General features: G+C 43.2%; 4 protein-coding genes across 11 annotated transcripts; all 4 read right to left on the bottom strand.

Moving 5' to 3' along the window:
• Window positions 1-82: 82 nt before the first annotated feature.
• fuz (fuzzy planar cell polarity protein) lies at window positions 83-2,415 on the bottom strand. The gene has a single exon (XM_049747441.1). The coding sequence runs from the start codon at window positions 1,924-1,926 to the stop codon at window positions 610-612; it is 1,317 nt and encodes a 438-aa protein (XP_049603398.1). The 5' UTR covers window positions 1,927-2,415; the 3' UTR covers window positions 83-609.
• Window positions 2,416-3,290: 875 nt separating this feature from the next.
• Window positions 3,291-4,397, bottom strand: LOC125985040 (guanine nucleotide-binding protein G(I)/G(S)/G(O) subunit gamma-5). The gene is made up of 3 exons (XM_049747497.2): window positions 4,221-4,397; window positions 3,672-3,815; window positions 3,291-3,594 (listed from the first exon to the last, which is right to left on the bottom strand). Exons 1-2 carry the CDS (start codon window positions 4,299-4,301, stop codon window positions 3,690-3,692), a joined length of 207 nt encoding a protein of 68 aa, XP_049603454.1. The 5' UTR covers window positions 4,302-4,397; the 3' UTR covers window positions 3,291-3,594; window positions 3,672-3,689.
• Window positions 4,398-4,841: 444 nt separating this feature from the next.
• ssx2ipa (synovial sarcoma, X breakpoint 2 interacting protein a) lies at window positions 4,842-9,746 on the bottom strand. 7 transcript variants are annotated; one of them, XM_049747423.2, is made up of 15 exons: window positions 9,543-9,742; window positions 9,195-9,267; window positions 8,420-8,560; window positions 8,114-8,328; window positions 7,809-8,015; window positions 7,612-7,722; window positions 7,413-7,548; window positions 7,021-7,096; window positions 6,779-6,959; window positions 6,311-6,458; window positions 6,082-6,209; window positions 5,815-5,988; window positions 5,632-5,749; window positions 5,379-5,538; window positions 4,842-5,259 (listed from the first exon to the last, which is right to left on the bottom strand). In XM_049747423.2, exons 3-15 carry the CDS (start codon window positions 8,460-8,462, stop codon window positions 5,115-5,117), a joined length of 1,842 nt encoding a protein of 613 aa, XP_049603380.1. In that variant the 5' UTR covers window positions 8,463-8,560; window positions 9,195-9,267; window positions 9,543-9,742; the 3' UTR covers window positions 4,842-5,114. The 7 variants fall into 7 exon arrangements, 6 of the variants coding, with proteins under 6 accessions (XP_049603380.1, XP_049603378.1, XP_049603383.1 ...); XM_049747421.2 differs by lacking the exon at window positions 9,195-9,267 and having other exon boundaries at window positions 8,420-8,606; XM_049747426.2 differs by lacking the exon at window positions 9,195-9,267 and having other exon boundaries at window positions 8,420-8,579.
• A 419-nt stretch (window positions 9,747-10,165) lies between these two features.
• Window positions 10,166-12,358, bottom strand: LOC125985018 (chemokine XC receptor 1-like). Of its 2 annotated transcripts, none has more exons than XM_049747452.2 (2): window positions 12,226-12,358; window positions 10,166-11,906 (listed from the first exon to the last, which is right to left on the bottom strand). In XM_049747452.2, the coding sequence occupies exon 2, from the start codon at window positions 11,902-11,904 to the stop codon at window positions 10,801-10,803; it is 1,104 nt and encodes a 367-aa protein (XP_049603409.1). In that variant the 5' UTR covers window positions 11,905-11,906; window positions 12,226-12,358; the 3' UTR covers window positions 10,166-10,800. The 2 variants fall into 2 exon arrangements, with proteins under 2 accessions (XP_049603409.1, XP_049603410.1); XM_049747453.2 differs by having other exon boundaries at window positions 10,166-11,988; window positions 12,226-12,280.
• Window positions 12,359-12,625: the final 267 nt, after the last annotated feature.

The raw sequence follows: 12,625 nt of genomic DNA, 5'->3' as shown, positions 1-12,625 counted from the left end.
TGATCATACTGTTATTTTATATTATGGTATATAATTCATGTAGACGTATTAATCTAATAAAAAAATAACAGAAAAAACAAAGTTGGGGTAAAATAAATATAATTAAAAAATAAATATTACCAATAACATATATGAATCACTCTTCCGTGGAAATGCTTGTACGCAGCCATATTAATTTTCATTTGGGTATATGTCTGGGCTCTGGCCTTTTTTTTTGTGTCACCAAAAAGAACAAACCATGAGAGTAACTACACATGATTCAATTTCTTATATTAAAAATGCAGAAAAATCCCATAATGAAAAAGAATCAAAGGCTATATTTTAGCTGTGTTTTTATCATAATAGTCTTCACATAGTTTCACATAGCATATAATAGTCATTCATATACAGTAGATCTTTCTACCATACTAAACATACTGTTACGCATGATCATCTTTGCAGGCAGAATAAGTCTTCCCTGTAAATTGATTTAACTGTAGAGGTGACAATCATTCATTGGCCTGTGCCTTTCGGACAAAACTTGCGTCCAAAGGGCGTGCTCGCAAAGCTGATACAGGTTGTTGATTCACAGAATTAATCAGGCTTTGGTGGACGTCAGAAATGAGTTCATTAGAAACTAGTAGCAGCAGTGATACTTGAGAGAGTTTGTGCGGCAATGGTGTTCAGGGCAAATGTCGGCGCCGTTAGCGGTGTTAGAAGAAAGAGTTGGTGCTGCGGTGTCTGCAGCGCAAAACATTTACACTCATCTGTGACCAAATAACACTTCAGTGGCTGGTGAGAGAATCCACGTACAAAGTCCTCTGTGTTCTCCGGGTGGGCGCCCCCCTCCACCTCCTCGGCAGCCTCGGCTTCCTCCTGCTTGAAGTAGCGCGTCGTGCAGAAAATGTAGAAGAGCTTTAGGAGCTCCCAGCAGCGAGCCTCGGAGGGCGAGGGCGGGTCACTTTGGGGGCGGGCGCACGAGGGGCTGGGCGCGCAGGAGATGGAGCGATGGCTCTCGCGGTGGATGAGGAGGAAGGCCAGGACGTCGGGGCGCAAGGTGACAGATGCGGGAAGGCAGTGTTCGCCAACGGCGAGGCAGTTCCTCAGGGTGTCCGTCAGGGGTGACCAGAAGCGGCACACGAGGGTGCTTTCGGCACCCTGCAAGGACGGTGTGGGGCCACACAGCACGCACACGTCGGCCCCTGGGAGCAGCTGAAAGCGAAGGAGACGGTGGGCAACGGTGGGGCTGCCCTGAGGGAGAAACACCGGGTAGTCGCAGGAAGCAGCGCCAGAGTCAGACAGGGACCGCATTAAAGCCAAGAGCAGGACTATTTCCTGAGGGGCCAGGCGCCACCACATCTCTGTGGCGGCGGCGACCCGCCCGTGGATCAGGAGGCAGCCAAACTCGCTGTCGGCGGCTTTGGTGAAGCCCTGCACGGCCTCCTGGAGGAGGGACGGCTGCGGGGGCAGCAGACAGTCGGCACAATGCGTCAGCTGGCCCAGGATGCCAGGGCGCCGCTCCTCCAACAGCTCGTCAATTAGGCTGAAGCAAGAGCGCAGGTCCTTCTTCAGACGCTCCAAGTTCCTGGCGTTGACCAGCTCGTCCTGGCCCAGCACCATTACCATGCAGCTCCATACGTTCTCCAGAAGGCGCTGGAGACGCAGGTGCTCCCCTTTGCTGCTGTCCGCACCCTGACCTGCCTGGTGACTCGCGCTCACAGCTATGAGCATCACGCTGTCCTGAAAGACTCGCCACACGACTCTCCCGCCGCCCTCAGTCTCACAGCTGGACAACACGACCCCTTGTCCACTTCCAAACATATGAACGCCATTGAGGGAACCAATGACTGAGAAGGGGAGCTGCCTGGAGGCCCCCCTTGTGAATAGGGGAACCCCACTGCTGGCTGTGAGGCACACAAGCTGTACGGACCCCTCCTGGAACATCATGCTAGGGCTGGGCGATACTTTTCAATTTATATTAAAAACAGTTATTTATTATAAAATCACACGGGGATGGGTTAAATGCAGAGGACAAATTTCACCACATCTGTGCGTGACGATCATTGGGACTTTAAGTTGAACAAAATGTAAGTGGCAAGAACAGGATATAATTGACTAGTGATGGATATTAAAATAAAAAACAATATTTGTTCTTTATAAACGCAAAATGACCTAAATCAGAATTTTGTGATTTATTATTTTCACTGATAATAACATTTTATTTCAAGGACTTATCGCCCAGCCATTCATCCTGCTTTAGGATAGTCATGTAGCTAGCATGCTAGTTCGCTATTCATCGGCGTATGAGCCGTTAGCATTAAACTAGTTACAGACATCAAACTACGACTATCATGCAGCAAAGGTGAAGGTTTTCTTTTTGCTCTCCACCAGAAGCTTTAAGCCAAGGGGGATGAACATGCTGGGTTAAGGGAAACGGGTTACCGTCGTTTCCACAGCAACGCGGTCCCATGATTCATTTCTTCGACCGGCGTCTGCAAGGAGCGTTTCATTGTGGCCGATTCAAAAGCAGCTTTTAGCGGTACACTCCTTGTCGCGCTGCCGCCTTTAGGTGCACGACAGTCGATAGACAGCACCTCGGTCTCTCGCGTAAACGATCCAGTGTGTATGTTCTTTTTTGTTAGCTTGTTCCTCTTTTTTTTGCGGAGAAATGACACCAGTCTCCTCAGTCTAATTCTTCTTCTACTACTAAATTTGGTTATTAAGGCGGTTAGTGGATGTGTTTGCGCCATCATCTGGCAATAGTGGGAATCAAGTTTAACAGATTTACTGAAACGGAGAATTTAGAAATTGATCACATTCTGTTATGAATATTAATTGAACGATTATTTGGTATACGTCTATAAGGCAATACAGGAACTGAAGGTAAAAGAAGTAGACGTTTCAAGTCATGTGATCCCACCATCATTTAGTTTACTAAATTTATTGCGTTGAAAGGAAATTGTTCCAAAAATTGATTGTAATTTGTGGGGTCCGACCGTGCTTCATATAGATGGAGATGATTATGTACCAACGCACTATAATAAATACACTAATCTAACATGCTACTTTATGAACTAGGAATATTGACAAAATCATTTACCGTTTTTTCTTCATCTACATTCTATTCACTTTGCTGGTACTCTTTACGTGGAAAAGATTTCCAATACGTCCACCATCAATGTTTTTAAAAACACATTTTGGATGACACTGTTGTAAGAGGTAGCAATTATTTTTGTTATACTTCACTTTCTGAGGGCCCAAAATATTAAACCTATATTTTGCTGACTTAATTCCCGCAAGGTCAACACACATTTGGAGTAACAAAGAATGTTTTTATTCATTAAATACAAAAAAGTCCATTGGAGTGAAGACTAAAATAGAATAGAAAAGGCACGATTAAAAATCAACTGTGCCATGAAAAATAAAACTGCTTCCTTTCTTCATCTTCTACTGAGGCTGAAAATAGATGGTTGTCTTCTCTGACATGGTTCTGATGTATAATACACTCAAAAGATCCTCAATCCTTGTCCCCTCCCTTCCCCGTGGCAGTTTTAATGGCTTGGCATGAGGAGCAGTGTTGAGGTCAACATTTCCCTGTAGCATCAAAATGAAGGCCTGCAAGAGAATCCAAAGCAGAGATTAGCGTCAGGATCCAAAAGGAGACTGTGATGCGAGTCAAGGTGCACACTCACCAAATGAGCACGGCAGGTTCACAAGAAAGAGCAGACCTTCTGCGGCCTGAACGGGTTGGTGCTGGACGACACTCCAGTAAGCAAGGGGTCTTGCAAGGCATTCTGCATGCAGAACTGCTGGAGGTCTGCAGCTGCTTGGGACACCTGGGGAGCAAAAAGACAAATACAATAATTCAGTCACTGCTTTGGTTTGTAACATGATAGAAAAGAGTGTTGAATAAATGTAAGTGTACTTTTACAACGAATTAGCTTGAGAATCGCATCTTTTTCAAATCAATTCTCCCAAGTTGCATTCAAAATAAAAATAATGACTACAGACTCAATCAACCGCAAGTGTTGTTGGTTTTTTTTTGTATAGTTAACCAGATATTCTTAAGTGAACATTACAGGAGTCGATGGCAATACTTCCCGTTCTTTGTCAAAGTAACGCCCCAGTCTTGTGTGCCGGTTGACTAATGGCTAACTTATGTCGGGCTAACGCCAAAGCTAGCTGGGCGAATGTAACGGTCGAAACACACGGCCCGCAAAATAATCCCATTTGCTGGTTACCTTCACTCTGGGTATGCTCGCTTCGAAGCGCAGCTGTTGTACGACCTTTTTCATGGTTACGATGTTGTTAGAACTCGACATTGTCGCTATGCTTTTCGGCTAGTTAGAAGGGGGCTGCGAGGTTCCGCTTCTGTTCGGATGGAAGAGACCAACGGAACGATGCTATGACAATTTCCGGTTTCAATTGCTGCTGCAGTGCGCCTTACGGACACTCGGAGGTGCTAGAAACACAAAAGAATGTTAAAGACTTTAAAGCGGGTTCAAAACTTTTACTTGAATAGATAAGATCATTAACCAACGTTTAACATAGTTTACCATTTCAACCACTTTATCACTTGTATCCCTGTGATGAAAAGCGTTACTCTCCACTCTGGATCTTGTAGTTGTCAGTTAAGCAAAGACATTTGATAGTTTTGTTTAAAACGGTTTTACTTTTTTCTTCTCTTGAGCACTCCACTGAAAACTCGTATTTTCTTCAAACCTTCCACAGCTTTGTTTTCGTGGATGAGGTTTGCACACGTGTAGTAAGAAGATGCAATACGTAGTCCATTGGATGCCATCAAATCGATTATAAATTTGGGCATTTCTTGCATGAATTAGGAATAAAAGAATGATAAGTGCTTTAAATCAAATAACTCTTTATTAATCATCTTATATAGATATTACACAAAAATGTACTGAAGAAATCAACTGACTGTCCATCATATTATCTTTGAAAACATTTAAGAGCAATAGGGCTTCGATATAATAAGAAAACCAATCGTGTCAGTACGTGGTAAAATTCTCATCCCCTTTCAGAGCAGACTTTTTTAAAGTGCGTTCTTGTTCATTTGGTCACTGATCGGTATGCATGTATGAAAAAAATATTCAAGAGTTCATCAGCCACATTGGCTCTTAAGTGAGGCTGCTCTGATCAGTCTCGAGAGAGAAGATACTCAAGTCTCCATTGTAGACTCCGTTTTTGGCCATGACACCTTTGTCATCTTCCAACGTGCTGCTGGCCTCTTGCCGGCGTACTCGATTTAAACACCCAGAGGAACTGAAACAATGTCCCAAGAATTAGTACGCGCGGAAATAGTTTTGCATTCCCGTGGGGATCTTCTGGATGTTTCTCTTGGCATAACGCATAATGAGGGCAGATGATAAATGATAGTATACCTAGAGTCTGGGATGAGGTAGAATGCCCGGTTAAGTTCAGCCGTGGATGGCACCATGGTGCTCTGTGCAGGAGCAGGTTTAGCAGTAGAGAACGATGTGTAGTTTAGAGATTTGGAAAGCTGGCTTTTCGCCGAAGATGCCCTCGTCTCTGGCTCGCTTCCTAAAATGCAATAAAATAGAGAGCCAAAAAAAACCCAACTACTTCCTTAGATGTATTATTAGGCATGTCCACAAAATGGAGGAAAATACTTACTGATCGATAAGGCACTATAACCATCAGTTGAGGAGCATCTACTCCGGTTGGCAAAGGGGGTCATGTTTAGAAACTGACTTTTCAGCCATGAGGCACGGTCCTCCTCAAAAGCCTTTTTCTGCAACAACAATTCCAATCTTGAAGTCTTTACTAAAAACTGTGCAAGTGAAGCAATTGGCAAACCTCTCGTCCGAGGCGGATAGCGGCCTCAGTGAAATAGTTTCTCTCCCTCTCAAAATTCCTTTTCTGCTCCTCAAATAGCCTCCATTCTTCTTTGAGCCGCTCCTTCTCTTCCAGAGTGTAGCAGTCACTAAGGAGCTCGGCCGTCTCGTCGTCAAATGACCCGTTCAGTTGTTGCTGCAAAGCGCCCAAGGAGGGAGACACGCCTACATTTTATTACAACCGACAATATCTGTATTTGTGCTACTTCCAATGGGTTATAATGGTGACCTGGAGGAGTTGCTGCTGTGTGTGAATGAACTCTTTGCACTGCTGCACTTCGCGCCTCATCCTCTCCATCTCGTCCTCGTGGGTTTCCCTCGGGATCACCTCCTTATTGGACTCCACCTGATTTTTAACTTTGGATGGGGGTAAAATAGAAATGGAATAAAAATCAAATATTTTGAATTTAGAACAACTTGGATATCAACCAAGTTGAGTTACTTTCAATGTTGCATACCTTGGTGGTCCAATTTCTCCATATGGCTCCTCACTTTCCTCCATTGTTGGCGAATGCTGTTGGTGAGCTCCTCCCTCGCTGGGTCACATGACCGGTCCAGTATTTCCTTACTGGAGTCACCTGTCTTCTCCTCCCCATCAGAATCCAACTGAGACACAGAGGATCAAATAGTTGTGTTGAGTGTTTATTTCTAACAAGTTAATCTTCACAATAAAAATGACAAGGTGAAGCACTAACTGTGTTTTTACAGCTAACAGTTAGCATAGCATCTTCCATTTCTTTATAGTTTGTCGTTCAGGTTGGCCTATGAAACTACGACTTTTATAGGTCAATCTTGGTACTGCAACAGATTTTTTGTTTTAGGGAGGAGACATTTGACAGTGTTGAGTCTAACACTATAAAATTCAGCTAAGAATTTGAAAATTTTACAAGTAGCCTATTTCAGTGACTTTTTTGTGGCACACCTACCGCCTCTTTGCTGTCATCAGTGCCTGCTCCTCTACATGGCGCCTGGCGTGGACTCACTATGTGTACCATTTCTTTTTTCATCTGCTGTAGGACCTTCTTTAGCTCTCCATTCTCCAGCATCAGCGACCGCTGGCTGGCTTCGTAGTCACGCAGCATGGACTTAAACATCTGCCCTTCGTGACTGCACAAGGATACATATTTGTATGTAACAACTTTGTCAAAAAGATGGTTTCTCCCCATACCTGGCTGTGACTTTGGCGGTCTTCCAGTGGCTCCTTTTGCCGTCTGCTCGTCCAATGCAATTCAGCACGTCAATAGCTAATTGTGACAAAAAACATATTTTCCCGTTACAGTTTGAAGCGCTTTTACAACAGCTGTAACAAGCTCCACACAAATTTTCAGGTCGAGCACACAGTTTCCAATTTAGCATCGGCTTATGTGGGACAGCTCAGTGGCCTAGTGGTAGCGTGTCCGCACTGAGACTGGAAGGTTGTGGGTTCAAACCCCGGCCGGGTTATACCAAAGACTATAAAAATGGGACCCATTGCCTCCCTGCTTGTCACTCAGCATTAAGGTTTGGAATTGGGGGGGTTTTCAAACACACAACATATGTGGAATAAAGTAATGTAGTCACCCAATTTTCTATCTCTTCTGTCCACAAGTAGCTGACTGAGACGTTCCTTGAGCTTCGCCGACTCTCTCTCTTTCCTCTTGGCATCGTGGTTGTACTGCGAGGCGCGGCTGGCAACTATACTGTGAAGCTTTTGGACCTGCAGTCACACCATTTGTCAGTATTACAATCTGACCAATAGGAGTGCAGCGGGGTCATCGACCTCATCTTTCTCCGTCTTCAGGCAACTTTGTAGAGTCTTGATTTTGAGTTGAAGCTGCCTTTCGGTTTCATGTAAACCCGATTTCTCCCGAATGGACAGTTCAAGCTGATCCTGGTGGGAAACATGACAATTATAGCGTGACTGACTCAAAGAAGTGAATACGTTTTAAAAAGGCACAAAGGACCAGACACACTTGCCCTAAGTCTTGAATTGCTCATCTGCATGTGATCCAAGGTGCTGGACCTCTTGTAATGCTCTTTCTCAAGCTCCTCCAAAGTGGCCATGGTGCGCCTGTGGATCTGCAGCAGCTCGAAAGCAGCGTTCAAAGCGGGCACTGCGCTGAGGCCTGCGGCTCCTGCTGATCTTAGCTCCATGAATGAGGAGAGACCCAGGGAGGAGAGCTCCTATGTGTTTGTGTGGGAGGGGGGGGGATAGCTCAATTTCTACAGCACACCACTTCCAACTTGAACCAAAACAATTCATACAGCTCTTGTACTCATACCTGATTGATGTAGGAGATACACTGCGGGATGTTGTCATCCGTGCAAAAGACCGTGAGCAGATTGTAGGAGTTCTTAAACGAAAGCTGCAGTGACTCAAGGTTGTTCTGCCTTGACGGGGACATCGTCACATGTGAAATGCTAGAGATCTCATAGGCTCCTGATGAAACAAATCCCAAAATGGCATTAAATCTGGAGTATGACGTGGACTGCTGATCTAAATGGAGAGCATGAATATGGGTCACCCTCCAATTAAAAAAAAAGAAAGAATCAAAGACAATTCAAAGTGCTCAGAAGAGGAAAATTACCCATAGACGCGTCTCCTGTCGCAGTTGTCCACCACTCTCCCATATCACCAACGCATGAGGACACAAGGATGCTAGGTCACAAGTTATCAGCCACAGAGGATTAGCAGTCAGCTGGTGGATCACAAGCTCCCCCTGGATGCTCTGTGTTGGGAGCATGAAGCTGTGAGATGGAGTGGCAAAGGATAATCTGGACAGAACGGTTAGGGTATAGCTCATGCCAGATTAAATGGCAGATGTGCACCAGACAGGGATGATTGGGGTTTTAAAGTAACAAAAAAAGGTACAATTCAGCCCCAAATGGTCATCAGCAATCACCGGGCACATGTAGCATTCCCAATAATGAATCCAACATGAAATATGGAAGGAATCCATCACACCTGGAAAAAAAAACTCATCCAGATCTGCTAACCACTAGCCCACTGTTCTACCAGAGAAAGAAAATATTCAAGCAATACTGTGTTTTTAATACTCTGTCTTCAGTGTCGTAACATTAAAATGTTTTACGTTGAACCAGCCATACACTCCTGTTATACTGCTAAACCTGTGTTCACATGTCCAGCGCGATATGTTGAGGAACAATGGGAAAATTTAATACTACGAATCAAGCGGTTCCCTTCAAAGAAGAAACAAGTGCAAGCAGACCTGTTTTCTCGGCGCAGTGTTGGTTGTGAAAGTTACATATTTAAAGCATTCGAGTGCGAAGAAAAAAAAAACTCTTTAGTTATCTCTGGCAAACAGTCGGGGAACACCCAAACGCAACTCACAGGAGCCTCACCTGGCGAAAACGCTGACGACAGCTAGGCTTCGATTTGAAGAAGATGATCAAAGTTACAGGACACCAAACAACACTGAACGGCATATAAAGAGTGCAAATAATCTGAAATATTTGAATTATGTAACGCAAAGCCAAGGTCTTAAAATCCTGGCATATCTCCATGAGATCATGGGTTCGGTGTGCCAAGCCCAAGGCGAACTACTGAATCGTGAGAAAACGCCCGTCAACGTGAAACCAACCTAAAAAATATGCACAGACCATAACAACATAATTGAAATAAATGAAATAATAAAGACGCAATTATAGTTTTCGTCAATTAGGGGCAAAATGACACACAGACGGACTTACCACTGCAGACATGAAATGGGTCAACAATTGAGACAAAGTACCGGTAAACTCCAAACGAAACAACGACAAAGTCTGAGTCTGTTCTTTAAATTGTCAAAAGACCACCACGAATGTTCTTGATAAATGAGCGAAGTGTGCAAAGGTAAACCGCAGCACATTACATGTTTTTAAGTCTCAAGACCGATTGCCCCGAGCCAAACACTATAATGTTATTGGAGGAGCAGTTGCCAGGCGACCAGTGCGCTATCCGCTCATTGGTTAGGACGATTATGCAAATCAGAAAAGGTATCAGGTGCGATGACACGACGTCATGGAGAAAGTAGCGACACTACGCGTATCGTCCTCAGGTTGGCGTCCTAATTTTTTAGCAAAGATTTATTTTTTTTGTTTAACTTTAATGTGAGAAGACAGGAATACATTGTTCAGTGTGCAAAGATAAAAAGGTTCTAAAGATTATATGTAGAAACAATTAAATTTTAGAATAAGAATATTAAAATAGTAATTCGCTTAATTAATTTTAATAACGTGCGAGTACAGAAATTCATTGTTTATTGTGCAAGGATCCTAAAGGTTCTAAAGATTATATTTAAAAAAACAACAACAAGATATTAGAATGAGTATGTTAAAATAATAATTTGTTTAATTTGAGGGAACCAAACAGTTTTATGCAACCTTAAAATTGCCAGTGTTTAATTGATTCTATTTTATTATTGATTTTATTGATTAGAAATAATTTTTAAAAGCTTCTCCTAACCAAATAGAATGACTTAATTCATGGATAATATGTAACCTGCCTTTTAAGATATACAATCAGTAATCTTTATGGCAGATACATCATTTCCAGTAAACGTAGGCGTTTGTTTCAAGGGCTACACGGTTAAAATTGATACAACAGCGCTCTCTGTTGGCTAATAATAGGTAGTATATTTTTCATGTCTGAAGTTGCTGGTCTCGCCCTCTAGAGAAGGCGTCAGACTTTTTTCTCCACCGGGGTTGAAGGGTTCTTGACCAATACAGATATGCATATTCCATAATTACATCAAGCCATTAAAATACGTTTTGGGAAAAGAAAATACAATTAAAACATTTATATTTTTCTAACAGAATTAAATTAGAAAATTGCCAAAGTGACTTTTCCCCCCTTCAATTTACAATACTGACTTTTTTTGTTGTTGATAAAATCGAACAATTTACAAGCAGTTGGGTTTAAAAGAGGTTTCAGCTAGCTATTTTACATCATACAGAAGAGGTTGCTGAGCTACACACAGAGTTCATCCCCGCTTGACAGAGATGTGATCACCAGACGGCTACGACGCCCGCTTGCGTTGCCTGCGCCGCCACCGTCGCCCTGACGCCAACACCCCATCATCTTCTTCAAGTGGCGTTTAAACTTGGAACCCACTAGCACGTAGAAGATGGGGTTAAGGCAGCAGTGCGAGAAGGCCAACAGTCTGCTGACGTAAAAGCTGAAGTCCAGAAGGTTGTGGCTAGTGCAGCGCCTCGCCAGAGTTTCAGAATCCACAGGCCTCTGGGCCCAAAAATGGAAAGATTTAAGAAAGATTGTGACATTATAGGGAGCCCAGCCCACAAAGAAAAGAAGCATGAGAGTGAAAATCAACTTTAAGGTTTTGTTTTTGCGTCTTCTCGCTGGAGTACGAAGTAGTCTGCATATGATCTGACAGTAGCAGCAGAGAAACACGGCTGAGATGAGGCAAAAAAGAAAGTTCTGCTGGTAGATTCCCCACAAGCTGCTGGTGGATTCTGTATATTCGCAGTAACTCTCACCACTATGCTCCACGATGGTGGTGAGGACAAAGGCCGGGACAGCCACCAGGATGCTGGTGGCCCAGATGAGCATGCACGGCAGCAGGCTCCAGATACCTGCTGCTGACACGAGGCCGGACAGGGGGTTGATAACAGCAGCGTGGCGCTGGGCCGTCATGGCGATGAGGAGCAGGCCGCTGCTGGAAAATCCCACGTTGAACACGTAGCTCACCAACTTGCATGCGGTTTCTCCCAGAGCCCAGCCCCAGGCGTGGTAGTAGGCCCAAAATGGCAGCGCTGTGGCAAATAGGAAGTCAGACACAGCCAGGTTGACGATGAGGGCGTTGGTGAGGGTTTTGACATTCTCGTACTTGAGTACAATTGCCACCACCAGGCCATTACCCAGCAGACCAAAGACTGCCACTAAGGAGAAGAAAAGAGGACTGGAGACCTTGCTAAAATGTGCCAGGGTGCTTGCGTTACACATTTCATCTGGATAGTCCTCATCATAATTATTGTCTTCATCATCATTATATGCCCAGTCAGAGGTTATTGGTGGTCTTGCTGTGATAGTGGTGACTTCTTCAACTGCAGCCATTTCTACCGTGGTGAGAAGATGACATTAAGTTAGGTCCAAAGGTATTTGGACACCGTCTGCATACAACGGATTCTATGGGTACATCTGACAAGAAAGTCATAATGTTAGAAGACAAGTATAATATCAATATACATTAATTCACACAAAATAGTATTAATCTAAATGAGAGAAAGTAGAAAGTCCCATTTAAATAGTCTTCATGTGTTACAAAAAAACCCAAGTATTATCCATTTATCAACAGTATTACCACATTTAAAAAGTGTAAAAACCTTCATGAAACATCCCTCATTAAATGATAAAATAATGTCAATAATATCGTACCTGCACAAATGTACTGCACGCACCGGAGTCTTGGTTATGCTTCCCTAATTTGACCGACAAAACTGTGAATATCAATTTCACATGCTCGACACCCACCTTGGAGTTTCCTCGCTATAGTTAAAAAAAAAAAAAAATCTCTACAATTTTTTAACATAAAATTTGACGCTCCCATAAACAGTATTGTTGTTTCTTGTGCGGGTTAGAAATAAATGTAGAAAAATAAACTGATTTTTTTTCCCGTAATTTTTCTTTATTCCGAGATCGATGAATAATACAATTATAGTTTAATTATTTTGGATCACATTTTTCTGTTCTATTTACCTTAACTCTAAATTTTTACATTTGGGAAAACATGAGTTTTAAGTTTTTATAAAGCCACTTTTAAGTTGTTTTTTTTAAT

Source organism: Syngnathus scovelli, chromosome 17 (genome assembly GCF_024217435.2).
Source record: "Syngnathus scovelli strain Florida chromosome 17, RoL_Ssco_1.2, whole genome shotgun sequence".
In the NCBI taxonomy this organism is placed as follows: domain Eukaryota; kingdom Metazoa; phylum Chordata; class Actinopteri; order Syngnathiformes; family Syngnathidae; genus Syngnathus; species Syngnathus scovelli.
The sequence above is the reverse complement of the archived record's forward strand: the minus strand, read 5'-3'. Positions and strand labels throughout refer to the sequence as shown.